Raw genomic sequence first — 26810 nt, 5'->3', positions numbered from 1 at the left:
AATAGCAAATCTTGCTTACGATTCCCCTTTAATTGCCTGCTCTGTATGCTTCACATTCATTTTGCACAGCAGAAAGGAAATCGATGCTCTGTATTTTTAGGACGGGATTCCCCCTTCCCTTTGTCTTCCTTACGACTCTATGCTGCAAACTCTATTAATGTTATGTCAGGATACATCAAAGCTCTTTGCAGATCAAGCAAGCAAGGGAAAAAACCTCAAAGCAAACTGAAATCTGTCCAGCTCATTGGCAGAGGAGAAAGTTTTCTAGATCTATTCATTTGAAATCTTCTGTGGCTGTTTTTAATATACTGCTGCCAATTTTTTAATTCACGTGCTGTGTAACGTCAAGGATGGGTATGCAAAGGAAAAAATAGGGAAGAGGCGGGATGCTGCTTGTAATGCCGCATGCTGCTGTGAACTGGACTCTGCTGCTACAGACAGATTAACTTGGTGACCCATCTTGGATGTCAGCAGTGATTCATGGAAATTCCTCCCCTGCCACAAATTTTGTCAGTCTTTTGGGTGCTCCTGGACTCTGGCTCTTTTCTCCTGCTACAAATAGATTAACACGGCTACCCATCTTGATCTAAGTAGTAGCAACCGTCTGTCGGACCTGATCTGCAGAAGGTTTTTTAAAATTGATAAACGGCCATCTCCTTGGGAAGAATTATGCTGCCCCCCTAAATTCAAAGCCGTCACTTCAAGAAAGAAACAAAAAAACAGCCTCAAGCACCTGCTACTGCCTGAAGCATCTCTTTCGGCTGGACCCCTGCATGTTATAATCCGCGGAGCACACGAGAGGGCATCAGAGAGCTACACAGTGGTGAACGGGAACTGAGAGCCCCAAGGGGGAAGCCGGGATCTGGCCACACGGAACAGCTGCGGGGTGACACCCACTTTCAAGTGATTGTGTTTGTGGAAATTGTTTAGCTGGTTTCTTTAAAAAAATAAAACGTCCATGATCTAAAATACCATCACCATCAACAACAAATGAAGACTCACAAGGCCAGAATTAACAAGAGGGCACAGACAGTAGAACAAAGTTTGAGTCCAGAGGGATCTTTAAAACCAACTTGGCATAATTCTGGGCATGTACTCATGTGCACACAAGATGCTGCTTCAGATGGACATCCACCCAGAATGACACTCTGTCGGCCTCGCTTGATTTATTTTTATATTTAAGGTTTAATTGTTTGAAGGTTGAAAGGTTAGAAGGTTGAAAGGTTCTTACAAGTCCTTCGTTGTAACGCATGCTCCGTATTGCTCTATGAATTCACTGTAAGCTGCCACATCGGAGGCCGGTATGAAGATATATTAAAATAAATAAATAGTTTTGTATTTTGCCCTTGCCCAAGGGCTCAGAGCGGATTGCATCAGTCAAAATCCAAATTGTAAACAAATGAAACTTAAATATTTAAGACACTAAAATATAAATTTAAAATTAACAACACGGAAGCCGCCTCCTTCTCCTTGGACAAAGAGCGGAGGGCAGGGCCTATATTATGCTCCCTTGATGGTTGATTTTTCCGCAGAGAGGCCAGCAGCCTGCTGATGTTATTTCAGGGCCCCCCGACCATAGGCCTGGCGGAACAACTTTGTCTTCTGAGATCCCACAGGGTCCTGATATCACTACGCAGAGCGTTCCGCCAGCCGGAGACAGGGACGGAAAAAGGTGGACTCACTGGACTCAAACGTTGTTCTACTGTTTCAGATCAGCACGGCTACCTGCCCTAATCGCTCTTCATGGAAAGCTCTGGCTGAAGAAGTGAGCCCAAGATCTTTGCAAGACAAAGGAAGTGTCTGCGCATTTTGAGCATCACATAAGCTTCCCAACCGCTCAAGAGGAAGTTGAGTGGCAAAGCAGATGGGCATGTAAAAAAGGGTCCAGGTTTTCAAATTATTCACAGCATTTGTAGATTGTCTTTCTCCCAAGAAGGGACTCCATATGATGATGATGATGATAAGTATTATCAGTTATTATCTGGTAAAGCCTTGGAGGAGGAGCTGGTCTCATGGCTTAAGTGCCACTCAGCACTTAACAACCACTCAGGGCAGCTGTCCCGACCCTGAGTGCCTCCTCCACCAACCGGCTTGCCTGTCTGTCCGACGGCCAGCCAATCGCCTTCCGTCCCCCACCCCTGGCCACCCCTCCTCCTTCCACTTCCCTCTGAGGCTCGGAGGCTGCAGATCCCTGCCATGTGAGAGCTGCCCCTGCTGGTGAGTTCCGTTTCCCGGGACCTCCAGCCTGCAGCCTTTCCAGGTCCTGGAGGGGGGGGGGGAGGAGGCTGTCCGCAGAGTTCTTCCACCCCCCCCCCAATCTAGCACCCGTTGTATTCTTGAATGCAACGGGCTTGGCCCCTAGCTATTATATAATATAATCCTTAATATTATTCTGTCCACCCCACTCAATACAAGCTTTGGAGCGGGGGGGGGGGTCTTCTTGGGGGGATCAGTCTATTTCAGCAGTGAGACCAGCATTTTCTGTTGTTCTTTCAGGCCTCAACCATATGCCTGGTGGAAGACCATATGGTCTTGCAGGCCCTGCAGAACTGGCTGAGGTTCTGTTCTTATGGTCTTCACCTGTCCAGCAAGCTGGCACTGCCATCAGGACCTGTTCCACTGTAACTGCTGTAAGGAACGTATCAAAAGAGGTGGTCCCATAGAGATAGGGACCGTAGGCTACCAATGTCTTTTTAACAACTTGCATTAAAAGTTGGAGAATGTTCACACTATTAGAAGAAGAAGAGTTTGTTCTTTTGTTCGCTTTTCTCTACCTGGAGTCTCAAAGCGGCTTACATTCACCTTTCCTTTCCTCTCCCCACAACAGACACCCTGTGAGGGAGGTGAGGCTGAGAGAGCCCTGATATTACTGAAGAAGAAGAAGAAGAAGAGTTGGTTCTTAGATGCTGCTTTTCTCTACCTGAAGGATGCTCAAAGCGGCTTACAGTCGCCTTCCCATTCCTCTCCCCACAACAGACACCCTGTGAAGAAGGTGAGGCTGAGAGAGCCCTGATATCACTGCCCGGTCAGAGCAGTTTTATCAGTGCCATGGCAAGCCAAAGGTCACCCAGCTGGCTGCATGTGGGGAAGTGCAGAATCGAACCTGGCATGCCAGATTAGAAGTCCGCACTCCTAACCACTACACCAAACTGGCAGCAACAGCAAACAACTGTATTTCCATTTGCTCATCATGCCTTCTCCAAAAGAAACATCCGGGAGGGAGGGGTGCCATTTGATGTGGGATTCCAAGAATTCTGTAAGCAATTCGTAGCTTCCACGGCAGACAAGAGAGTTTCCCAACCCTGATAAAACAGTGCTGTGGATCTGCCCAATCGTGAAAGACCTGAAACAGTGGATAAGCAGACAAATTGTGTCTGAGATGAATCAACCCAGTGTGGTGCAGCGGTTAGCGTGCCAGACCAAGGCCAGAGAGAGCTGGGTTCCAATCCCTTGCTGGTCCACAAAGCTTGCTGTGTGACCGTGAGACAATCAGCCACGACGTACCACACAGGGTTGTTGTGTGGATTTAGTAAAGAAGACGTTGGGATCTACGTACGTTGCCCCGGGTTTTGTAGAGTAGCCTAAAAACCCACAATAGATTACAATTAGATACCTTTTTCTCATATACATCTTGCCATACGATGCCGGCAAAAAATTTGTGTTGCATAATCTCCTTGGCGTCATCCGGGCCACCACCTAACCTGTGGAGAGAAAAGAGACCATGATTAGTGCTTAGCAATGTCCATTTCTGGTATGGCTACAAGCCTATGCCATGCAAATATGACATTGTTTCTTGACACGGGGTGGGGAGGGGGAAACGAACTGCAAACAACGAGCCCACAATACGGACAAGTTAAACTCTGACCCGCTTTCTTCTTCACATGCCCATTCTATTGGAGTTGAAGACCTTCTCGGATTAATCCCCCACTTTATAACTGTTCCCAACAGTTCAGACTTCATCTTCTGTTGGGAAATGAAAACCACATCTCTCTCTCTCTGACAGTGGCCAAATGTATGCGCTAAAATTTCGCGTCACTGAAAATTTGTGCCATTGCCATTGATTCAAGCAGAGACGACCCGTCAGCCGAAGATGAATAAACAGAAAGAAATTCCAAGCTGGCAATGGCAAAATGCTTTATTCAGTTCCTAGGTATAAAATCTCGTTTTAGTATTTTACTTCCTCGGTAAACTTATTTCTGAATTGTCCCCCCCCCCCCAGGGATACAAACAAAGTCTTCAACCCACTACCTAATTCTTATATTTTATATAACTTATATTTTATAGTTAAAGTCAGTGGTCCCCAACGGCTCCTTCTTCCCCCCCCCCCGAAGCAAGAAGCTCGCCAGGCCGCGAGCAAATCGGCCTCCAAAGCGGCCGATTAGCTCGCGGCCTGGCAAGCTTCTTGTTTCGGGAGGGGAGGGAAGAGAAGCTTGCCGAGCCGCAAGCTAATTGGCTGCTTTGGCGGCCGATTTGCTGGCGGCCCAGAGGGGCCGGGAGGGGGAGCCGTGGCCGCCAGCATGGCGGCGGCGCAAATGCGCATGTGTGGACAGCCGCGCACGCGCGTCTGCGCCCCTGCTGGGCGCAAACGCACGTGCGCAGCAGTCCATGCATACACGTTTGCGCTGGGGCTGCCGTGCATGCACGGGCACCCGGGCCGCCCTCTCCCCCCACTCCGGAGCAGCGGTCCGAGGCAGCCGAAAGGTTGCGGATCACTGGTTTAAGTCATATAATTTGGGTCTATTAGTATCAAAGGTCCATAAAGGTAACTATCTTAAGATAAACTAATGAATATGAACAAGCAATTAAAAACCAGCCAGCCTCTGGAAATACTTGCATGCTGGTACAGGCTGTGTTTTCATACCACGTAACATGCTGTGCATACTAAAGACACTCCAAACAGAACTGAATGTCTGTGTCGTCTTGCCTTGACTTGGGCGAGGGACTCCAGAATTCAAATTCCAGCAGTGCCCTTGAAACTCACTGGGTGACCTTGAACTAGCAACTTACACCCAGCCTCCTCAAAGGGTTGTTGTAAAGATAAAATAGCAAAATGCGTATTCAATCTGATGTAATCTTAAAAAAAATAAATCAACATTAAGCCAGCCTGGTGCTGTGACAAGGATCTTGGAGAGTACAGATGGGCACAAACTGGTTCACGACCTTAAATTTGTCAGGATGGTTCACGCACACTCTGGTTGAGGCCCGTTTTACTTCTTTAGGGCCACGGACTCTGAGTACGTTTTGGCTACTTGATTTTAATGCTTTTTATTCTATATTCCCAAAAATATACAGAGGTTGGATGCTTATATTCCCAAGAATCTAGATACCAAAACCTACCACAAAAACACTGCTGGGGAACAGCCTGCCAACTTGCTAAATACCAGCCGGCTAACTCAGTTTATACATCCTGGCCCTGTTGCCACCTAAATAATTCTGCTTCCTTTGTACAACAAGACATTTGCAAATGACCTCTGGTTGTTAAGCAAATAAGCACATCAGAAACAGCACGGCTGGACTTTCTCTGCCCCTGGAGGGTATATTTCTTTTCTCGCTTCCAGTTTGTTTTGAATCTAGCTCTTCCACAAAAGGAGCACGTATGCTGCATTTTAGCCTTCTTATGACTTTTTGAAAGGAACTGTGCAAAGAGACACTGATTCCGTTCAGGCCAAGATGGAATTTGAATCTGGGTCTTCCATACCTAGGCCGGTACACTGCATTAACCCCTTAATGTCTCAGTTGATCACCGCCCTGAGCCAGTGAGCTGGGAAGGTGGTATAAAAATCAAATCAATCAATAATAAATCCCGAATGTTCTTGGGGGGGGTACTTTGTACATGATGCTTACATTTGAATGCGTATCTTATAACAAAAAAAGTGATGGCATTTATTGGTAGTTAGATATTACCAGCCCAATTAATTAATAGGGCATTCTGGGATTGGGCGGACAATATCGGGTTTAGTGAAAGTCTCTTCCCATGTCCATTCTCAGCCTGGTATTTCTAATCCAAATAATATCAGAATGAAGAATCATGTTGTGGAAGAAAGGAGAGGAAGTGTAGCCCCCAGTGGATTCATGGCACAAAGACCCTTTAAAATCTTTAAAGGGCTATTATTTCATATGGGCAGTAGACCTGGCCTCTGGACCTGAAGAAAACGGTAGCCCTTTAAAGTTTAAAGGGACAGTGCACTGCAGACCAGTTGGGGGCTGAGGTATGCTGAAAAGAAGAGCTGGGATTTTATATCCCACTTTTCACTACATGAAGGAGTCCCGAAGCGGCTTAAAATCGCCTTCCCTTTCTCTCCCCACAACAGACACACTATAAGGTAGGTGGAGCCAAGACAACTCTGAGAGAACGGCTCTGTGAGAACAGCTCTAACAGGACTGTGACTAGCCCAAGATCACCCAGCTAACTGCATGTGGAAGAATGGGGAATCAAACCCAGTTCTCCAGAACAGTCCACTGCTCGTAACTGTGACTCCACGCAGTCTCTCCCTTCCCGAGCCTGACGCCTCTAGAACGGAAAGGCATTTCAAAAATTACTATTTTAATTTCCTTCAGAAAGGGCGCGATTTCTGGCTTCAGTAAATTGGGAACACTGCTCCGAGATTAAGACCAAAATTTACCCCCAGCACAACTTTCGGTAATGGTAACAATGCTCCAGATATTTAGTGGAAATAATAATCATGCCCTTCTAATATGAAATTAAAGCAATAACTTTTGAATTGCTCATTCCTATCGTCGGGGGATAGCTGCTTTGATCTGCAGAAGAACAGGTATAGAATCACAGAACCACTGAGTTGGAAGGGGCCATAAAGGTCAACCAGGCCTACCCCCTGCTCAATGCAAGATCAGCCTCAAGCATCAAGGATAAGGATCTGTCCAGTGATGCTTGAAGACCGCCAGTGAGGGGGAACTCCCCACCTCCTTAGGCAGCCCCTTCCACTGCTGAACTAGACTCACAGAGTCCTAGAGTGGGAAGGGGCCATCCAGGCCATCTAGTCCACCCCCTGCTCAAGGCAGGATCAGCCTCAAGCATCCAGGAGAAGGATCTGTCCAGCCACTGCTTGAAGACGGCCAGTGAGGGGGAGCTCCCCACCTCCTGAGGCAGCCCCTTCCACCGCTGAACTAGACTCCTGGAATCCTAGAGTGGGAAGGGGCCATCCAGGCCATCTAGTCCCACCCCCTGCTCAATGCAGGATCAGCCTCAAGCATCCAGGAGAAGGATCTGTCCAGCCGCTGCTTGAAGACGGCCAGTGAGGGGGAGCTCCCCACCTCCTGAGGCAGCCCCTTCCACCGCTGAACTAGACTCCTGGAATCCTAGAGTGGGAAGGGGCCATCCAGGCCATCTAGTCCCGCCCCCTGCTCAATGCAGGATCAGCTTCAAGCATCCAGGAGAAGGATCTGTCCAGCCACTGCTTGAAGATGGCCAGTGAGGGGGAGCTCCCCACCTCCTTAGGCAGCCCCCTCCACTGCTGAACTAGACTCCTAGAATCCTAGAGTGGGAAGGGGCCATGAAGGCCATCTAGTCCCACCCCCTGCTCAGTGCAGGATCAGCCTCCAGCATCCAGGAGAAGGATCTGTCCAGCCGCTGCTTGAAGACGGCCAGTGAGGGGGAGCTCCCCACCTCCTTAGGCAGCCCCCTCCACTGCTGAACTAGACTCCTAGAATCCTAGAGTGGGAAGGGGCCATGAAGGCCATCTAGTCCCACCCCCTGCTCAGTGCAGGATCAGCCTCCAGCATCCAGGAGAAGGATCTGTCCAGCCGCTGCTTGAAGACGGCCAGTGAGGGGGAGCTCCCCACCTCCTTAGGCAGCCCCTTCCACTGCTGAACTAGACTCACAGAGTCCTAGAGTGGGAAGGGGCCATCCAGGCCATCTAGTCCACCCCCTGCTCAAGGCAGGATCAGCCTCAAGCATCCAGGAGAAGGATCTGTCCAGCCACTGCTTGAAGACGGCCAGTGAGGGGGAGCTCCCCACCTCCTGAGGCAGCCCCTTCCACCGCTGAACTAGACTCCTGGAATCCTAGAGTGGGAAGGGGCCCTCCAGGCCATCTAGTCCCACCCCCTGCTCAGTGCAGGATCAGCCTCAAGCATCCAGGAGAAGGATCTGTCCAGCCGCTGCTTGAAGACCACCAGTGAGGGGGAGCTCCCCACCTCCTTAGGCAGCCCCTTCCACTGCTGAACTAGACTCCTGGAATCCTAGAGTGGGAAGGGGCCATCCAGGCCATCTAGTCCCGCCCCCTGCTCAATGCAGGATCAGCCTCAAGCATCCAGGAGAAGGATCTGTCCAGCCGCTGCTTGAAGACGGCCAGTGAGGGGGAGCTCCCCACCTCCTTAGGCAGCCCTTCCAGTGCTGAACTAGATTCACAGAATCCTAGAGTGGGAAGGGGCCATCCAGGCCATCTAGTCCCACCCCCTGCTCAATGCAGCATCAGCCTCAAGCATCCTTGAGAAGTAGCTGTCCAGCGTCTGCTTGAAAACTGCCATGGAGTGAGATAAGAATCCAGTAGTACCTTAGAGGCCAGCAATATCTGGGGGCTATAAGTTTTCAAGAGTCAAAGCTCTGTTCACTGGACATCTGACAACGGGAGGTCTGACTCTCAAAAGTCCATACCACAAAAACCTAGTTGTCGTTAGACCTAGTATTTACCTTTCAGGGTGGCGAAACCCCCATTCTGCCTAATTCCAAGTACTCACATCTAGGGAAGGGCCAATCTCCCGAGCTCACCGTTGCTTGGGATCCTTCTTCAGCAATCCCGACAGAAGGGATTTCGCTTCGGGGGACAACGTCCGCGGGAACCTGATCTCTTCCATGAGGATGAGTTCAAAGAGCTTCTCGTGGTCCTGGTTGTAGAAAGGGAGCCGCCCGCACATCATTTCGTACATGACGACTCCTAAACCCCACCAGTCCACTGCGCGTCCGTAGTCGTTGTCCTCCAGCACCTGCAATGGGGACAGCATCAGACGGTTAGGTTGTTCGGTCATATGAAGCCATGTTCCAAGAGAGACCTGCCCAGCTCTCCAAGGAATCAGGCCAAGCAAGGTCTTTCCCATCCCTTGCCGACTTTGGAGCCTTTAACTGGAGATCTGGGAACTTCTGCGTGCAAACAGATGCTCGTTCTTTCCTTTGAGGGCAACACCACGACAGCCGCTAATTCTTCCAACCCACCAGAATGAAAGTGGGATCTTTAAAAGCTTTTCTACTGGGTTGTCACCTTCATTTTCCTGCCTGTTATCTCTCTGGATGAGGGGTCCCCAACCCCTTTGAGCCTGCGGACACCTTTGGCTTTCGGACACGGTGTGGTGGGCGTGGCCACAAAAATGGCTGCTGCGGAGACAGCTACAAAGTGGCCACCCCAGCTTACCTTCAGTCACCCAGCGAAGAGCCTTGGTGGCCGTTGCTGATAAAACAATGTCTGTAAAAATCTGCACAGTTGATCCAATCTGTAATGAGCAACCTGAGGCCTTGCCAGGAATAAACGCCCCACCCGGTCCAACTCATCTTCTTAAAAACATTTGATGGGTGCCAGAAAGGCCTTGGCAGCCACCAGGGTACAGACCAGAGAACCGAAATACAAACCTTGTGGACAAGGCAGAACGCTGGGCTCTCACAACCAGCCATTTGGCTCTTGCTCAACGGAAGAGGGGGAGAAAAAAAAACACACCTCCCCTCCGCAAGCATGTAAAACAACCTTGAAACACCCGGCGATACTGCTCAGTAGGGCTACATCTTTAGGAAGGACGATTCCTTCACTATCCAAGGGAGCCCATGGAATCAAAACCAAATAGTCGAAACGTAGCAGAAAACACGGCAGGCTTTGTAATTAAAATAACATAGAATGGCACACCTTCATAGAATCATAGAATCACAGAGTTGGAAGTGGCCACACAGGCCATCTAGTCCAACCCCCTGCTCAACGCAGGATCAGCCCAAAGCATCCTAAAGCATCCAAGAAAAGTGTGTATCCAACCTTTGCTTGAAGACTGCCAGTGAGGGGAGCTCACCACCTCCTTAGGCAGACTATTCCACTGCTGAACTACTCTGACTGTGAAACTTTTTTTCCTGATATCTAGCCTACATCGTTGTACTTGTAGTTTAAACCCATTACTGCGTGTCCTCTCCTCTGCAGCCAGCAGAAACAGCATCCTGCCCTCCTTGAGTTATCTCTGTTTGATAGAAACATTTTTAAGCCTGGACGGTCGCAGTTTGACTACCCCTGGAGTGGAATTTAGGGAACACAGTCAAGAGTATACACAGACATGGAAGGGGATTCTGTACCTCTTAAAGAGAATCTGTGTGTTCTTAGCAGAATCATTCAAGAATGTGAAAAACTCAGTGAGCTTCGACCATCCTGCAGTTGAGGGAATCATACCTAAATGGCCATGGCTGGAGATTTTGAAAATTTCCCAAAATGGCTTTTGACCCTAGCCGTCTGCGCCCCAAAGGCAGCTTGTTAGCGCCTAAACAGTAATAAAGTGTTACTGGATACGGATAAAATTGTTATTAGAAACTGACTTCTAGATTCCACCCCATGTGGCTTTATTGGGAGTGGAGAATGTCTAGGGTGTGTCCACATTTTGAAGCATGTTTAGAAGCCAGTGTACTGCAGTGGTTAAGAGTGGTGGACTCCAGTCTGGAGAACCAGGTTCGATTCCCGACAGAACTCTCTCAGCCCCGCCTGCCTCACAAGGTCCCTCTGGTGGGACGAGCCAGGGTGATGTTGTGGTTAAGAGCGGAAGACTCTGATCTGGTAAAGGGGGTTTGATTCCCCACTCCTCCTCCACAAGATCCCTGCTGGGTGACCTTGGGCCAGACACCGTTCTCTCAGAGCTCTCTCTGCCCCGCCTACCTCACAAGGTCCCTGTGGTGGGGAGAGCCAGTGTGATGCAGTGGTTAAGAGTGGAAGACTCTGATCTGGAAAAGGGGGGCTGATTCCCCACTCCTCCTCCACAAGATACCTGCTGGGTGACCTTGAGCCAGACACCGTTCTCTCAGAGCTCTCTCAGCATTGCCTGCCTCACGAGGTCCCTGTGGTGGGGAGAGCCAGAGTGATGTTGTGGTTAAGAGCGGCAGACTCTGATCTGGAAAAGGGGGGCTGCTTCCCCACTCCTCCTCCACAAGATGCCTGCAGGGTGACCTTGGGCCAGACACTGTTCTCTCAGAGCTCTCTCTGCCCCACCTGCCTCACAAGGTCCCTGTGGTGGGGGGAGATCCAGCATGGTATAGTGGGCAGTGGATGCTAATCCGGAAAACCGGTTTTGCTTCCCGGCTCCTCGACACGTACCCGCCTCCCTTCCCCTGACGCCTTTTGTGGCGCTGAGCCAGAAAGCAAATATAGGAGCTGGTAAAAAGCACTTTAAACGGGTGTAGGGAGATTAATGTGATGTGCTGTTCCGAAACTCTACTAAAAACAGCGGGTGTTTTCATGCTTCAAGAGGAAAGTGTCGAAGGTGAGACCTGATAAGAGACTTACAGCATCACGAGCGGTGTGGAAGAAATGGATTGGGGGCACGAACTACTTCCTCAAACAAAAACACGATCAGCCAGTGAAACCACCAGGTAGGGTGTATTCCAGTAATGGCCACGAGTAAAATAAATTGATGCCCAGAATAAACCTTTATTGGCCTTAAAGGTGCCGTCGGATTCGAACTTAGTGCTACTGCGTCAGGCCGACCCGCCGACCCACCTGAATCCACAAAGTTCGTTTTCAGAATGCTCAAGCCAATTCCCCTCAACCTTCAGCCACAGCGAAGAGGCACTGGAATATTTGTGACCCCCAAATACGAGGACTTGAGAGAGACTGATTTTGACATGACCCTCTTCTGGAGTCAAGCCTAACAGCTATTTGCAGACGGCAGCTTGGGGGTGGGGTACATTTGAGGTCATGCTGGACATGTGGATCCGTGAAGCTGCTGCACGCTGAACCAGCTCACCGGCTCGATGAAGCCAGTATCACCTGCTCAGACAGGCAGCATCCCTCCGGAGTCTCACAGTGACTCTTTTTCGGCCTTGCTGCTTTCACTTGTGTCACGCTGCTGCCATCCAGATGCGCCTGCTCAGACGTCTTCTAAACCAGGGGTAGTCAACCTGTGGTCCTCCAGATGTTCATGGACTACAATTCCCATGAGCCCCTGCCAGCACTTGCTGGCAGGGGCTCATGGGAATTGCAGTCCGTGAACATCTGGAGGACCACAGGTTGACTCCCCCTGTTCTAAACCACGCTACAAACTCATCTTTCAATACCCAGAACGGGCTAACCGCATCATACCACCCTTGTCTGCGCAAAGCCAGGAAACTGCCGGAAAGCGAAGAGTGCGTAAACAGGAAAACGTCCCCGACGATGCAACCATTCACTACGACGCCGTGCGCCGGATCTGCACGCTTTCCGATGAGGAAAGCCACAAGCCGTTCGCGGCAGAAGGCAGCCTGTAGCCGGAGCGTGTTCGGTAAACACCAGGGCAGAGGAAGAAATCTGTTCCTAGGAGCCCAGCAACCCGAACGCACCAGCAATTTAGTGTTTGCTCTTCTCCCACCGCTCCCCCCCTCCTCCTGGTCCGTGCTGTGTTTTTTGGGGGGAGGAGGGGGGGAGGCTACTGGAAGCTGGAAAAGGGCCTGCAGCGAGAACCCCAGTGGCTGCCAGGTATCGGATTACCCCGCACAGGTTTATTTACGGCATCTTCTGCCGTATGATTCGCACCGAGCGACAGCTGGTTCTGCAGCTGCCCCCATATATGTAGAAAGGAGTCCGGCGCAGCTGCTCCGTCTGCCAGGATTCCAGGAGCCAGCCTCATCATCCTTTATGAGCGAGCGAGACGAGGGGCCGAGCCACGTCGGAGGGGTTGTGTGACAATGCAGTTAGCCCGCTTGAAGCCAGCCATGCCCTTTCCGGGCAAGGGCCTTGCCTCTCTCTCTCCCCCCCCCCCCTCTCTCGCTAACCCGTAGGCCTACGGAGGCTACAAATAAAAGCAGGCGGTTTGCGGTTCGAGGAGATCCAATGGTCTAAGCGGAAGGGGACTGAGAATATTAGGGAAAGGGACTGAGGTTATTAAGGAAAGGGACTGAGATTATTAGGGAAAGGGACTGAGGATATTAGGTGATTATTAGGGAAAAGGACTGAGAATATTAGGGAAAGGGACTGAGATTATTAGGTGATTATTAGGGAAAGGGACTGAGAATATCAGGGAAAGGGACTGAGCATATTAGGGAAAGGGACTGAGATTATTAGGGAAAGGGACAGATTATTAGGGAAAGGGACTGAGATTATTAGGGAAAGGGACTGAGGATATTAGGTGATTATTAGGGAAAGGGACTGAGAATATTAGGGAAAGGGACTGAGATTATTAGGGAAAGGGACTGAAATTATTAGGGAAAGGGACTGAGAATATTAGGGAAAGGGACTGAGATTATTAGGGAAAGGGACTGAGATTATTAGGGAAAGGGACTGAGGATATTAGGGAAAGGGACTGAGGATATTAGGGAAAGGGGGACTGAGAATAGATCCCATTTGGAATACCGCGGACAGTTCTAGTTACCCCATCTCCAAAAGGAAAATCGCAGAGCCGGAAAACATGCAGAGGAAGGAGACCCGGATGATTAGGGGGTTGGAGCATGTTCCCTAGGAGGACAGACTAAAGGGCCTGGGATTTTTGAGTTTAGAAGACAGACAGGGGAAGGGCAGGATAGAGGTTTATAAAATTGTGCCTGGGGTGGAGAGAGTTGACAATGACGATGCTAGAATGCGAGGACATCCAATGAAACTGATGGGCAGTAGGTTCAGGAAACACTACTTTACGCAGTGAGTCTGTGATGGCCACAGGAATAAAGAGCTTTAAAAGAGAGTAAGATTGATTGAGAAACTGTCTATCAATGGCTACTAGCCACGGAGTCTGAGGGGACCTCCTTTGAATCCCAGGGCCTGGTGGGAAAATCGGGGGAAGGCTTCAGCTTCTATGCCAGTGGTTCTCAACCTGGGGGTCGGGATCCTTTGAGGGTCGAACACCCCTTTCACAGGGGTCGCAGCAGGGCAAGCAGCTTGGCCGAGGGAGCACCATCTATACCAGCCTTGCGGGATAGATCGAGATAGAGCGTTCGTCCGTCTGGAGCAGCAGGAAAGAGTGAGATCGGCATGGTGGGACAAGAGGCAGAACTGAGCTGAGAAACCCCAGGAAAAAACCCATTTATATACAATCATGAACAATGGATCTTCACGCCATTGGTCAGTTTCGGTTTAATTTCTGTGAAAGAACCCTTGCATAATTCCATGGTTGGGGGTCACCACAACATGAGGAACTATATTAAAGGGTCGCGGCATTAGGAAGGTTGAGAACCACTGCTCTCTGCCCTGTCATTGTCCCTCCAGAGGAACTGGCTGGCCCCTGTGTGAGGCAGGAGGCTGGACTGGATGGACCCCTGGTCTGACCCAGCAGGGCTCTCCTGATGTCCTTAGGAAGGCCTCGGCCTCTCTGCCCTGCTGTTGTTCCTCCAGAGGAACTGGCTGGCCCCTGTGTGAGACAGGAGGCTGGACTGGATGGACCCCTGGTCTGACCCAGCAGGGCTCTCCTGATGTCCTTAGGAAGGCCTCGGCCTCTCTGCCCTGTTGCTGGCCCTCCAGAGGAACTGGCTGGCCCCTGTGTGAGACGGGAGGCTGGACTGGATGGACCCCTGGTCTGACCCAGCAGGGCTCTCCTGATGTCCTTAAGAAGGCCTCAGCCTCTCTGCCCTGTTGCTGGCCCTCCAGAGGAACTGGCTGGCCCCTGTGTGAGACAGGAAGCTGGACTGGATGGACCCCTGGTCTGACCCAGCAGGGCTCTCCTGATGTCCTTAGGAAGGCCTCGGCCTCTCTGCCCTGTTGCTGGCCCTCCAGAGGAATTGGCTGGCCCCTGTGTGAGACAGGAGGCTGGACTGGATGGACCCCTGGTCTGACCCAGCAGGGCTCTCCTGATGTTCTTAGGAAGGCCTCGGCCTCTCTGCCCTGTTGCTGGCCCTCCAGAGGAACTGGCTGGCCCCTGTGTGAGACAGGAGGCTGGACTGGAAGGACCCCTGGTCTGACCCAGCAGGGCTCTCCTGATGTTCTTAGGAAAGAGGAAAAGAGCAGGCGTGTGTCCTCCCCCCCCCCCACTGTTTTGCAAAGACCTTTTCCCAACACCAGATCCTTCCCAATTCCCAAAGTGGCTATAACCTGAGTAAGATCCTCCATGAAGTGAGCAAGTGACTCTGAGAGTCACCCTGCCATGTTTTTAATTCCAGAGCTATTTGGCAGGGAACGCAATCCAAAGGCAAAGATGGGCAGCTGCGTGTTCACTGGGCAGGAGGCCTCCAAGGAGCAACACTGCCAGGCCATGAGGCATCAAGACTGACCTCGACGACCGATCAGCAGTGCTGGGGTTGGGCGCTTCGGCAAACCTCGGCCGCTTCGGCGATCGCAGAAGCCCGAGGCACCCAGCACCGCGGCGCAGAGGGGAGAGGTGGTGCCGGCGATCACCGAAGAGGCCGAGGCATGCCGACCCTACGGGAGACCCAAGCTCACTGCCTTCAAGGAAGTTGCAGGAATGGAACCACCAAGAGGGTGAAGCCGTGATGAAAATGTTGGCTCAACCCACCGCACAAGTAGAAGAAAAGTTGGGTTTTATACCCCGCTTTTCACTGCCCGACAGAGTCTCAAAGCAGCTTCCGATCGCCTTCCCTTCCTCTCCCCCTCAACAGACACCCTGTGAGGGAGCTGGGACGGAGAGAGCTCTGACAGGACGGCTCTGTGAGAACAGCCCTATCAGGGCTGTGACTGGCCCAAGGTCACCCAGCAGGCCGCACACGGAGGAGCGGGGAAATCAAACCTGGCTGGCCAGATTAGAAGCCGTTGCTCTTAACCACTGCACCACGCTGGCCACAAGAGGTGACAAACTGGTGATAAGAGAAGAGGAATGTTAAGCTGGTGTTGTGAAAAAGAGAAGAACTGTTTTTTTTTTCCTATTCCACTTTTTACTACCTCAAGGAATCCCATAGCAGCTTACGCTTTTCCCTTCCTCTCTCCACAACAGATACCCCTGTGAGGTAGGTGGGGCTGAGCGAGCTCTGAGAGAACTGCTCCACGAGAACAGCCCTAAGAGAACTGTGCCTAGCCCAAGGTCGCCCAGCTGGCTGCCTGCGGAGGAACGGGGGAACCAAACTCAAGCCTCCAGATTAGAGCCTGCCGTTCTTAACCACGACACCAAACCACTTCCCCACTGGTCTGACCCAGCAAGGACTCCCCTTACGTCCTTACGTCAGCTGGGACTTGACAGTTCCGAAAAAGAAAAAGAAGCGAGGAATACTTTCATCTCGGCCTCTTGGCCTCCCCGCCTCAATACCGGCGTTTAAGGGTTATCGTCCAGCCGTGATTGATGGCGCGCCGTAGGGTGAGGGGAAGGTCAGGGGAGAAGAAGGTCGTTTCAACTTAAAAATAAGCGGCCAGTCAGGTAGGCGGCCAAGAGCTGCCGGACAGCTGCGCGAGAGGATTTTACAAGGGAAGGCCGCAGCAGCTGTAAACACCCCGGTGACCGATGATGCCTGGGACACATCAAAGGACGTGCCGGGCAGCCGCAGCCGTCCCTGTACCAAATTCCTGCATGGCCCTAAAACAACTATGCGGCAACTGTACAAACAGGCTCACAGGCCGGGCTCCGATTACAAACAGATGACGGGGCGGAAAGCTCCACCGCTTTCTCTCTATCTCCCCCCCCCCTTCCCACCACCACCAGCACCTTGGTGACTTCATGTACTCGGGACATTTGCTCATGTGCTGCCCAGATGGTTCAAATGATAAACCATCATTGGAGGGGAGTGGGGCTTTCTGGAGGCAGATGCTGCAAAATCGCACAAAAAGCCGGGTGACAACAAGTTGAGTATGGAGCAGGGTTGGTTATAAAAAGGCTGGGGAAGCTCTTAAGAGGGGCGGGGGGAGAGAGGAAGAGGAGCTGGTTATTATATCCCGCTTTTCTCTACCTCAAAGAGTCTCAAAGGGGCTGGCAAAACCCTTCCTCTCCCCACAACAGACACCCTGTGAGGGAGGTGAGGCTGAGAGAGCCCTGAGATTACTGAAGAAGAAGAGTTGGTTCTTATACGCCGCTTTTCTCTACCCGAAGGAGTCTCAAAGTGGCTTACATTTGCCTTCCCTTTCCTCTCCCCACAACAGACACCCTGTGAGGTGGGTGAGGCTGAGAGAGCCCTGATATTACTGAGGAAGAAGAAGAGTTGGTTCTTATATGCCGCTTTTCTCTACCCGAAGGGGTCTCAAAGTGGCTTCCATTCATCTTCCCTTTCCTCTCCCCACAACAGGCACCCGAAAATGCTGGTCCAAGGCTGAAACCGGTGTTGCAGAGGAGCCAATGATTATAAACAACAAGAGCCATGGAAACCAGATTAAAAGCCCATTGTTGGGTAGGGGGACATCCAGTCTTTCCTATTAATTTAAAAAACAGGGATTTGAATGCACGATTAACCCGCCACTCCCAAAGTAGCTCGTGGCGGGTTACAATTGTCCATATTAAAAGCCCCATTAAAACACTGTTAAAGCAATTCTGGACATCCATCACAGACTCCTAAAAGCTTTTAGAAAACCATGGCAGTTTACAACCCACTACCCCCCCCTCCCCCCGAAATCTAGTAGGGGAGTATAGGAGTGGGAGGAGGGAGTGCAGATCACATGGCGGGTGCTTATGCTCTTATCACTGGGGGGTGGGGGTGGGAATCAGATCTTCCTCTCCAACCCCAGCCTCAACCACAGACCTGGCGGAAGAGCTCCGTTTTGCAGGCCCTGCGGAACGCCGAAAGCTCCCGCATTTGCCTTCTCCTCCTCTCCCCACAACAGACACCCTATGAGGGAGGGTGCTGAGAGGGTGCTGGAGCTGAGAGAGGTCTGACAGGGCTGCTCTGTATGAACAGTATTATTAGGGCTGCGAGGAGCCCACGGTCACCCAGCTGACTGCATGGGGAGGAGTGGGGAATCAACCTCGGCTCGCCAGATTAGAAGCCGCCACTCCCAACCACTATATTGGTTCTACAGTTGCCGACACTAAATATTTTGCACCTCTTTCCCAATATAATTTAATCACCCCTGTTCCCCCCCCCCTCTCACCCTGCACTTGGGCTTCCTCTAAACATGGGGCTCCACCCCCTCCAGCAGCCATTTTGTGGTTGCACCCAACATCCTGCTATCAGCATTTCAAGAGGGCCTCCATCCCTGTGGCGCTAAAAGACCGGGGGGCACACGGAAGGGTCCGGCTTCAGGGGAGAAGCGGGCAGGACAAAGGTGCAGGATCCAAGCCACTCGGCTCAGCTGCTACTGCGCGAGGCGTCCGAAAACCAAATTACCTCCGGCGCGAGATACTCCGGCGTCCCGCAGAAAGTCTTCATGGTCGCTCCGTCCTTGATCCCTTCTTTGCACAGCCCAAAGTCCGTTATCTTGATGTGCCCGTCTTTGTCCAGCATCAAGTTTTCCAACTTGAAAATAAAATACGACAAAATTCATCGCGTATAGCCAAGGGCCATTACAAAGCACAATAAAAACAGTAGAGTACAAATACAGATAAAACGATATTTCCCCAATATGACATACATAAAACTATGAGCGTGGACTACTGAGTCACAATAGGATAAAAAAAAATTGGTGTATCAAGGTGGAGACTCCTGAACAAATGCTTAGTCTCGAATCTTCCTGGTGGCCAAAGCGGAAAGTGCCACCCTATATGAAACATAGGGGTCGACATCTGATAACGGGTAGGTGAGTTTGTCAAAATCAGAAATACGGTATGATGAGTTGGGTAATAACTTGGCAGGGAATTTGCCCCTGGGTTCGGAATACGGGGAACAAAAGCAAACATAGTTGGGCAGGTCCTCCACGGATGAATTTCCACATATACATAGGCTAAGGGTAATTCGGAATATCGCCCAAAAAGCATGGCTGATGGCATCATTTCGAACCGCAGAGATGGTAGAGCCATTCTAAGATGACGTGTTGTTATGTTTACTAAATACGATGCTCTCGAGCAGGGGTAGTCAAACTGCGGCCCTCCGGATGTCCATGGACTACAATTCCCAGGAGCCCCTGCCAGCGAATGCTGGCAGGGGCTCCTGGGAATTGTAGTCCATGGACATCCGGAGGGCCACAGTTTGACTACCCCTGCTCTAGAGTGGTCTTTTTAAACTGTTTTATACCATATGGCTAATAAAATAAAATAAAATAAAATAAAATAAAATAAAATAAAATAAAATAAAATAAAATAAAATAAAATAAAATAAAATAAAATAAAATAAAATAAAATAAAATAAAATAAAATAAAATAAAATAAAAAAACAAATATCACAGTAAATAAGGAACATTGTTATACAGGCAATGCCAAAATCTCGAGCGGGCGTTGGCCGAACTGTCTCTCTTCACTCTTTCTCGGATTGCTCCCCCTCTCTCGCCACTGTGCTGCTGCTGAAGTTACGCCTCCCTTCAAGTGAACTAAACCGTCTCACCCCTAAACAGTGACTCTAAACAGCCACATGAGCCCCGGAGAGCTGCCTTAGACTGAATCAGATCGCCGGTCTGGCATGGACAGCATTGTCTCCTCTGGTTCTCAACCTGGGGGTCGGGACCCCTTTGGGGGTCAAATGATCCTTTCACGGGGGTCACAGCAGGGCAAGCAACTTGGCCGGGGGGGGGGCACCATCCACACAACAGCCTTGCGGGGTAGATCGAGATAGAGCATTTGTCTGTCCAGAGCAGCGGAAAAGAGTAAGATTGGCATGGTGAGGCAGAACTGAACTGGAAGTTCAAGAAAAAACCAAGTGATATACAATCATGAACAATGGATCTTCACGACATTGGTCAGTTTTGGTTTAAGTTCTGGGAATGAACACTTGCATAATTTTATGATTGGGGGTCATAGAATCATAGAGTTGGAAGGGGCCATACAGGCCATCTAGTCCAACCCCCTGCTCAACGCAGGATCAGCCCAAAGCATCCTAAAGCATCCAAGAAAAGTGTGCATCCAACCTTTGCTTGAAGACTGGGCCACCACAACATGAGGAACTGTATTAAAGGGTCGCGGCATTAGGAAGGTTGAGAACCACTGTTTTAATGGGAGATGTCAGGGATTGAACCTGGGACCTTCTGCACGCCAAACCAGAGACTCTTCCACTGAGCCACATGGCTGAGCTCACGGTTGATAGAAAGATGATCATAAACCTGCCTTATACTGAGTCAGCCCATCAGTCCATCAAGGTCAGTACTGTCTACTTAGACTGTCCTTGGCTCACCTGGGTGCCAGGTAGAGATCTTTCACACGACCTGCTACCTAATCCTTTCAACTGGAGGTGCCAGTGGTTGAACCTGGGACCTTCTGCATGTAAAGCAGGGGTAGTCAACCTGTGGTCCTCCAGATGTCCATGGACTACAATTCCCATGAGCCCCTGCCAGCATTTGCTGGCAGGGGCTCATGGATATTGTAGTCCATGGACATCTGGAGGACCACAGGTTGACTAACCCTGATGTAAAACAGCGGCTCTTCCACTGAGCCAAGGCCCCTCCTCAAGTTAATCAGGACAGAATAGGACAGGCTTTCTCAGCCATGTTTTCGTTAAACCCTGGGCTTTCTTGACAGCCTGGGAGGGTTTCCCAAATGGGTGGGATGCTAATCAGATGGCCTTTCTGCAAAAACAGGAAGGGTCTATACCCCTCTGGGTTCTTAGCAACGTTTCCCTCCATCCTTGTCGACTTGTGCCCATTCAAGACTAACAAATCCATTTCAGCACATGCATCCCCGGCGTCTCTGAAAGTGGCCCTAATTCAGAGAGATCAACAAACCACGGATCAAAATACTATTATCCTTTCCAGAAACGTCACTGAAGGGATCGGAGAGGGAGCCACACAGAAACCCCCACCCTCCACGTACCTTCAAGTCCCTGTAGACCACGTTCTTCTCCGAATGCAGGTAGTCCAGCGCCGATACGATCTCAGCTCCGTAGAAGCGAGCCCGGTCTTCGGAAAAGACCCTCTCCCGTGATAGATGGAAGAACAGCTGCAAATAAACAATACTTGCTGGCTTCACACAACGGTTTGCACACCAAATTTAAACAAGCAGATAAACCGGGGGCCGACTCAAGGCCGTATATGCTCAAGCCCAGATCTCCGCTGTCCAGAGTCTCTGCCCCAGGGCTCAATTTTGGCATACAGAAGTCAGGTATATGAGCAGGAATTTGCCACTGGTCTCCTTGAACTCGGAATGCAAACTTAGAACATGCCTCAGGACCACATTTAGGACTCCCTGACCAAAGGAGAAAAACAGATTTAGCTTCTAACCAGCTCTGGCTCCCAACTTTATAAGTCATGCGCTAGAAAAACAAAAAGGGTGTGTGTAAAGGGTCATCAAGGTGCAGCTTGTCTCTTGCAACAAACAGAGGTGGTTGCCCATTGCCTGACTCTGCATAGCAACTCTGGCCTTCCTTGGGTGTTTCCCACCCAAATACTAACCAGGGCTGACCCTGCTTAGCTTCCAAGATCTGACAAAATCGGGCTAGTTGGGGCCAGCGAGGCCAGGTCAGATGTTCAGAGGTGCTTTGGCTTTTGTATCAAAGAATTCTCATACTGCATATTTGGACTTAGGATGCTGTTTACTAATTTGCTACTAATTTACTTTCTCCTTATAGCTGTCCTCTTATGATCCCTGTGCCATTCTCTGACGCCTTGAATAAATCTTTGTTGGCCTTAACTGCCCTGAGCCTTATGGGAGATTGGCGTATAAATGTAATTAAGTAAGTAAGTAAGTAAGTAAGGTGCCACTGGACTCAGATTCAGATCTTATGAACTCTGAAGGACTCAAATTCAGATCTGATGGAGAACCAGCTTGGTGTAGTGGTTAGGGGTGCAGACTTCTAATCTGGCAAGCCGGGTTCGATTCTGCGCTCCCCCACATGCAGCCAGCTGGGTGGTCTTTGGCGCGCCATGGCACTGATAAAGCTGTTCTGACCGGGCAGTGATGTCAGGGCTCTCTCAGCCTCACCCACCTCACAGGGTGTCTGTTGTGGGGAGAGGAAAGGGAAGGCGACTGTAAGCCACTTTGAGCCTCCTTCGGGTAGGGAAAAGCGGCATATAAGAACCAACTCTTCTTCTTCTTCTTCCCTGGCCTTGCTACCAATATCCTGTTAAATGGAGCTAGGCAATTGGACTCCTAGAGACCCTCTGCGTGGGAAACGCGCCTTCTGCCACCGAGGCCAGCTACGACACGCTCCGAGCGCTTGCAAGCCACTCCAATAGCACACGGGGGGCCGAACGGCAAACGGGCAAGGCGGTTCGGCAGAGACGGACGCGGCTCTTACCTCCCCTCCGTTGGCATACTCCATGACAAAGCACAGCCGGTCGTGCGTCTGGAAGGAATACTTTAAGGCCTGCAAAAGAAGACGGGGTTTTTAAACGACGTGTGCCGCTTTCTTTAATAGCAAAGCAGTTGTGGTTTTTTAACCCAAAGCTCAGCCGGGCACTCGAAGACAAGTAGCAGCGCGGTCATTATCAGTGGTGATTCTTCCCGCTTTGTACGCTGGAGCAGGGGTAGTCAACCTGTGATCCTCCAGATGTTCAAGGACTACAATTCCCATGAGCCCCTGCCAGCAGGGGCTCATGGGAATTGTAGTCCATGAACTTCTGGAGGACCACAGGTTGACTACCCCTGCGCTAGAGGACTCGGATTGAGTAACTCGTGACTCAGCTGAAGCCGTTCTCTGAATCCGTAGCCCAAGTTGGAATTCGAACACAGGTCCCAAAACCCAATCTCCTACCCAGCTTCAGAAACCCCTTCCCACAGTCGTGGCTCAGATGAAGCCATTCCCTGAATCCGTAACCCAAGCGGGAATTCGAACACAGGTCCCGAAACCCAAACGGTGGCTCTTGAGAGTTCCGTGGATTACAATTCCTATGAGTCCCTGGCAGGGTGAGGGCAGGGGCTCATGGGAATTGCAGTCCGTGGACATCTTGAGAGCCACAGTTTAGACACCTCGATCTCGGAGACCATGGTTCAAATCCCTCCTCGGTCACAAAGCTGGGTGACCTTTGGCCAATCTCTCTCTCTCTCCGCTGAATCTACCCCTACAGGGCTGTTGTGAGAATCAAACGGGGCAGAGAGTGCGATGTAAAGTGGGATTAAATGTTCGTAAATAAATAATGTCCCAAGAGATCTTGGTTGTCTCCAGAAAGCGTTTGAGAATCCCTGCTTCTGCTGCTAGCAGAGCCGATAAATCATGAGGCATGATGCAAAGCCAGAAATATAACTCCAGCACAGATGCGTCCCCTTTGATTGATGGGACCTGATAGACACATCATTGACTTTGCCAGGATGATCTCAGACGGCAGGTCCTCTGCCAGAGAGAAGAGACGGTCCTGGGCCTCTTAACTCTGCTTTTATTGGGAAAGCCTTTCCGAGACTTGGAAGACAAAGCAGACTCCCACACATACAGAGGTCACGCTCCGGCAGGCGTTCCAGAGGAAGGCTTTCGACGTCTCCCTCCCCACCCCAAATCCAAGCAGAATAGCTGCAGAGAGCCAGCAAGGTTGATCAACGCAGGCAGGGGGGGGTGCCGAGTTCCAAAGTCCAAGGAGCGAGCGACGCCATGCAAACGAGGGCCCGCATTTGCATATTCCCAATCCGAAACGGAACCCGAAAGCCCTGTTGAGTTTCAGATCCTCGATCCCTGATCTGTAACTACACAGGCAACCGGGTTCGTGGTTTTGGATCACAACTATCCAAAAGCATGCCGGTAATGCCAAGCGGAGACGCAAATGGGATCTGCCACTCAGGATGGGGGTACTAAGGGGGCACGGGAACAAGGGCGACCAAGTGAAGACTCACATACCTGGGCACAGTTTAGAGAACAGGATCAGACCCTGGGGGTGGGGGACGGGGGGGGGCACGTTCAGCTCCTGAAATAAGGCCACTACCCCGGCCAGCAACTCAACCAGAGAAATATGGCTTTTTTTCAGGATAATCTTATATAACTTAATGATTATTTTTGGCCATCGCAGGCATACGGCTGTCCGACTTAACCATCGATTCAAATGGGTAGCCGTGTTGGTCTGAAATAGCACAATAAAATCCAGTCCAGTAGCACCAGTCTGACGAAGAGTGCTTGCACTCGAAAGCTCACGCCTTGAATAAATCTTTGTTGGTCTCAAAGGTGCCCCCTGGACTCTGATTTTCTTGTGCTTGGGCATCGTTACCCTCCCTCTGCCTCCCCACTTTCTGCTAATGCCCCTCGATGACAGCGGAGAAATCCCATCCCTACGAGCCTGCCCAGGCTCCAGTCGCAAACGCAGGCCGGGGAAAGGGAAGCGAGGGTCGGCCGTTCCCCCCTCCCCGCAAATGCCGGTGCCTCCTTGCGTTGGGCACATTCCGACATCACGAGAACCAGCAGCTTGGTTCGACATGCCCTCAAGTTTTGTTTTGCTTGGGCTGCAGCCCAGAAGCTCCAGCTGGGCTTTCAGAGCCAGACAAGGAGATGCGGCGTATGCTGCGGACGATAAAAATAAATAGATCCATAAATAATGGTGCATTTTGCCAGGCGTCAGTGTCGCCGTCCTCGCGAGATGCAACCGGAATTCTTTCTTTCAGCAAGGTCCAACTTGGAGTCTCCTGGCCGCTGCCAATTAATTAGTCATAACTAACCGCGCTGGTCCTTTTTAGTTACACTTCTGGTAGCTTCCTAGAACTGTCTGCGTTTGGGTGGGAGGAGGAGTCTTAGCCAACAAGCAACAGGCACAGCTGGCCCGGGACTCATGATTTGGGGGTCCTGATTGTCCATAGCTCTACCTCCTACACCGAGGGATGGAGGAAAAACAGGAGGCTCCCTCTGCCGCCATTCGCACCCGTCCCATCCAGGGCTTGTGTTGTCTGCTCACTACAGCCACTGCTTACCCCAGACTTTTGCAACCAGGGCTTTGGGAAACTCTGGAGTTTCTCAAAGGACCTAGAATCATAGTTAGAAGGGACCTCTGTTTATAAATTTCCAAAGATGGAGAACCCACCACCTCCCCAGGAAGCCTCTTCCACTGAGAAACCGCTCTGACTGTCAGGAACTTCTTCTGAATATTGAGATGGAATTTAGAATCATACAATCATAGAGTTGGAAGGGATCTCCTGGGTCATCTAGTCCAACCCCCTGCACTAGGCAGGACATTCACATCCCAAACGCTCATCCACTGTAACCTGCCACCCCGTTGAACATTCACAGAATCAGCCTCTCCGTCAGATGGCTCTCCAGCCTCTGTTTAAAAATCTCCAAAGATGGAGAACCCACCACCTCACGAGGAAGCCTGTTCCACTGAGGAACCGCTCTGACTGTCAGGAACTTCTTCCTGATGTTTAGACAGAATTTCTTTTGCATTAATTTCATCCCATTGGTTCTGGTCCGTCCCTCTGGTGCAAGAGAGAACAACTCTGCTTCATCCTCTACATGGCAGCCCTTTAAATACTTGAAGATGGTTATCAGATCCCCTCTCGGTCGCCTCCTCTCCAGGCCAAACGGACGTGGAAGGGTTTCCCGAATGAGTGGGAGCTCATTATTTATTTATTTATAAAATCTGTTGAATCTGATCATCTATTGTCATGTCACCTCCAACCCAAAATGTCCAGCGATGGGCCTGGAGGGGGTGGGAAGGGGAGGGACTCCACATAGGTCTATCCAAAGCTCTACTTCCCAACCCTATTCTGCATGATCGCTCCACTTTTGGGGTTTCTTGAAGACTGAAGAGTGTCTCAGGGGTTTCTCAGTGGTAAAAAGGTTGAGAAAAGCTGGGTTACGCTCACTCTTTCTGCTGTTTGCATTAGGCCCCCAAAGTGAGGCCTGGTGTGTGTGGGGGTGGGGGGGTGGAAACAGTGATTCCAGGACCCCCTGCATGTAATTGTAGGCCATGGACATCAGGAGAGCCACAGTTTGACCACTCCTACTGTAGGGGAAGAATCTCTAATACCTGTGAAACCCCCGACGTGTTTTGCGTCAAGCTTTTTCAGGGGGGTATCCCTTTCATGCTCTCTGCAGAACGTTCCTTTCACATCCCCCAATCTACCACCCAACCACTCTGGAGCAGCCATGCCTCTAAGATAGGAATGTCAATAGCCGGGGATCCCCCAGAATTACTGCTCCTCTTCACACTACAGAGATCTGTTTGCTGGCAGGGGCTCATGGGAATTGTAGCCCATGGACATCTGGAGGACCACAGGTTGACTACCCCTGCTCTGGAGGATGGACTTTATGGGATTGTATCTTACCCTCCTTAGGCTCCATCCCACAAATCTCCAGGAGTTTCCAACTTGGGCCGATTCTGCACTTACTTTGTTTATTCCGTTGTGGATCCTGCTGCATTCAAACTGATTTGAACTTGGGTCTTCCTCTACCACCCCACATTGAAACAGAAAGTGTTCTGCACTTGATTGGGGAAGCTCAGAATGGGGGGAGCCAAGCGCAGCAGGAGGCTCTTTCTTTCTTTTCTTGAAGTTGGGGAGAGGACTGGAGACAGCAGAGTAGGGGGAATAAATCCAAGAGGCAAATCTCTGCTGAGAGAAGTTAGGGCTTCTCGAGCGCTGTCACTTTAAGGGAAGCCTTGCAACCGGGAACCAGGAAGACTTTGAACTGATGCCCTAGCCAATCAGAAAATACTGCTTTGCAACAGCACTGGAGGCACAAGGTAGAGTTATTTTGCAAAGAGCACATTTACTCATGGTGGTTTTTGAAATATTGAGGCTTATTTCCACCTCTGGATATCGCGGGGGAAAGGTAGGGTCACTCTGGATCAATCATGTTTGTTGCA

At 50.7% G+C, this 26810-nt stretch overlaps 1 protein-coding gene across 3 annotated transcripts in view; it reads right to left on the bottom strand.

The window, feature by feature from the left end:
• AKT1 (AKT serine/threonine kinase 1) overlaps nt 1-26810 on the bottom strand; it is a 127702-nt gene that overhangs the window by 6736 nt on the left and 94156 nt on the right. For all 3 annotated transcript variants that reach the window (XM_077323842.1, XM_077323844.1, XM_077323843.1), the window contains exons 8-12: nt 22334-22402; nt 20911-21036; nt 18344-18472; nt 8726-8940; nt 3614-3701 (exon numbers count right to left, since the gene is read on the bottom strand). In XM_077323842.1, coding sequence (XP_077179957.1) covers nt 3614-3701; nt 8726-8940; nt 18344-18472; nt 20911-21036; nt 22334-22402 — 627 coding nt within the window. The remainder of the gene's footprint in view (nt 1-3613; nt 3702-8725; nt 8941-18343; nt 18473-20910; nt 21037-22333; nt 22403-26810) is intronic.

The sequence above is a fragment of the Paroedura picta genome, chromosome 2 (genome assembly GCF_049243985.1).
Source record: "Paroedura picta isolate Pp20150507F chromosome 2, Ppicta_v3.0, whole genome shotgun sequence".
In the NCBI taxonomy this organism is placed as follows: Eukaryota; Metazoa; Chordata; class Lepidosauria; order Squamata; family Gekkonidae; genus Paroedura; species Paroedura picta.
This window is presented reverse-complemented; position numbering and strand designations above follow the sequence as displayed.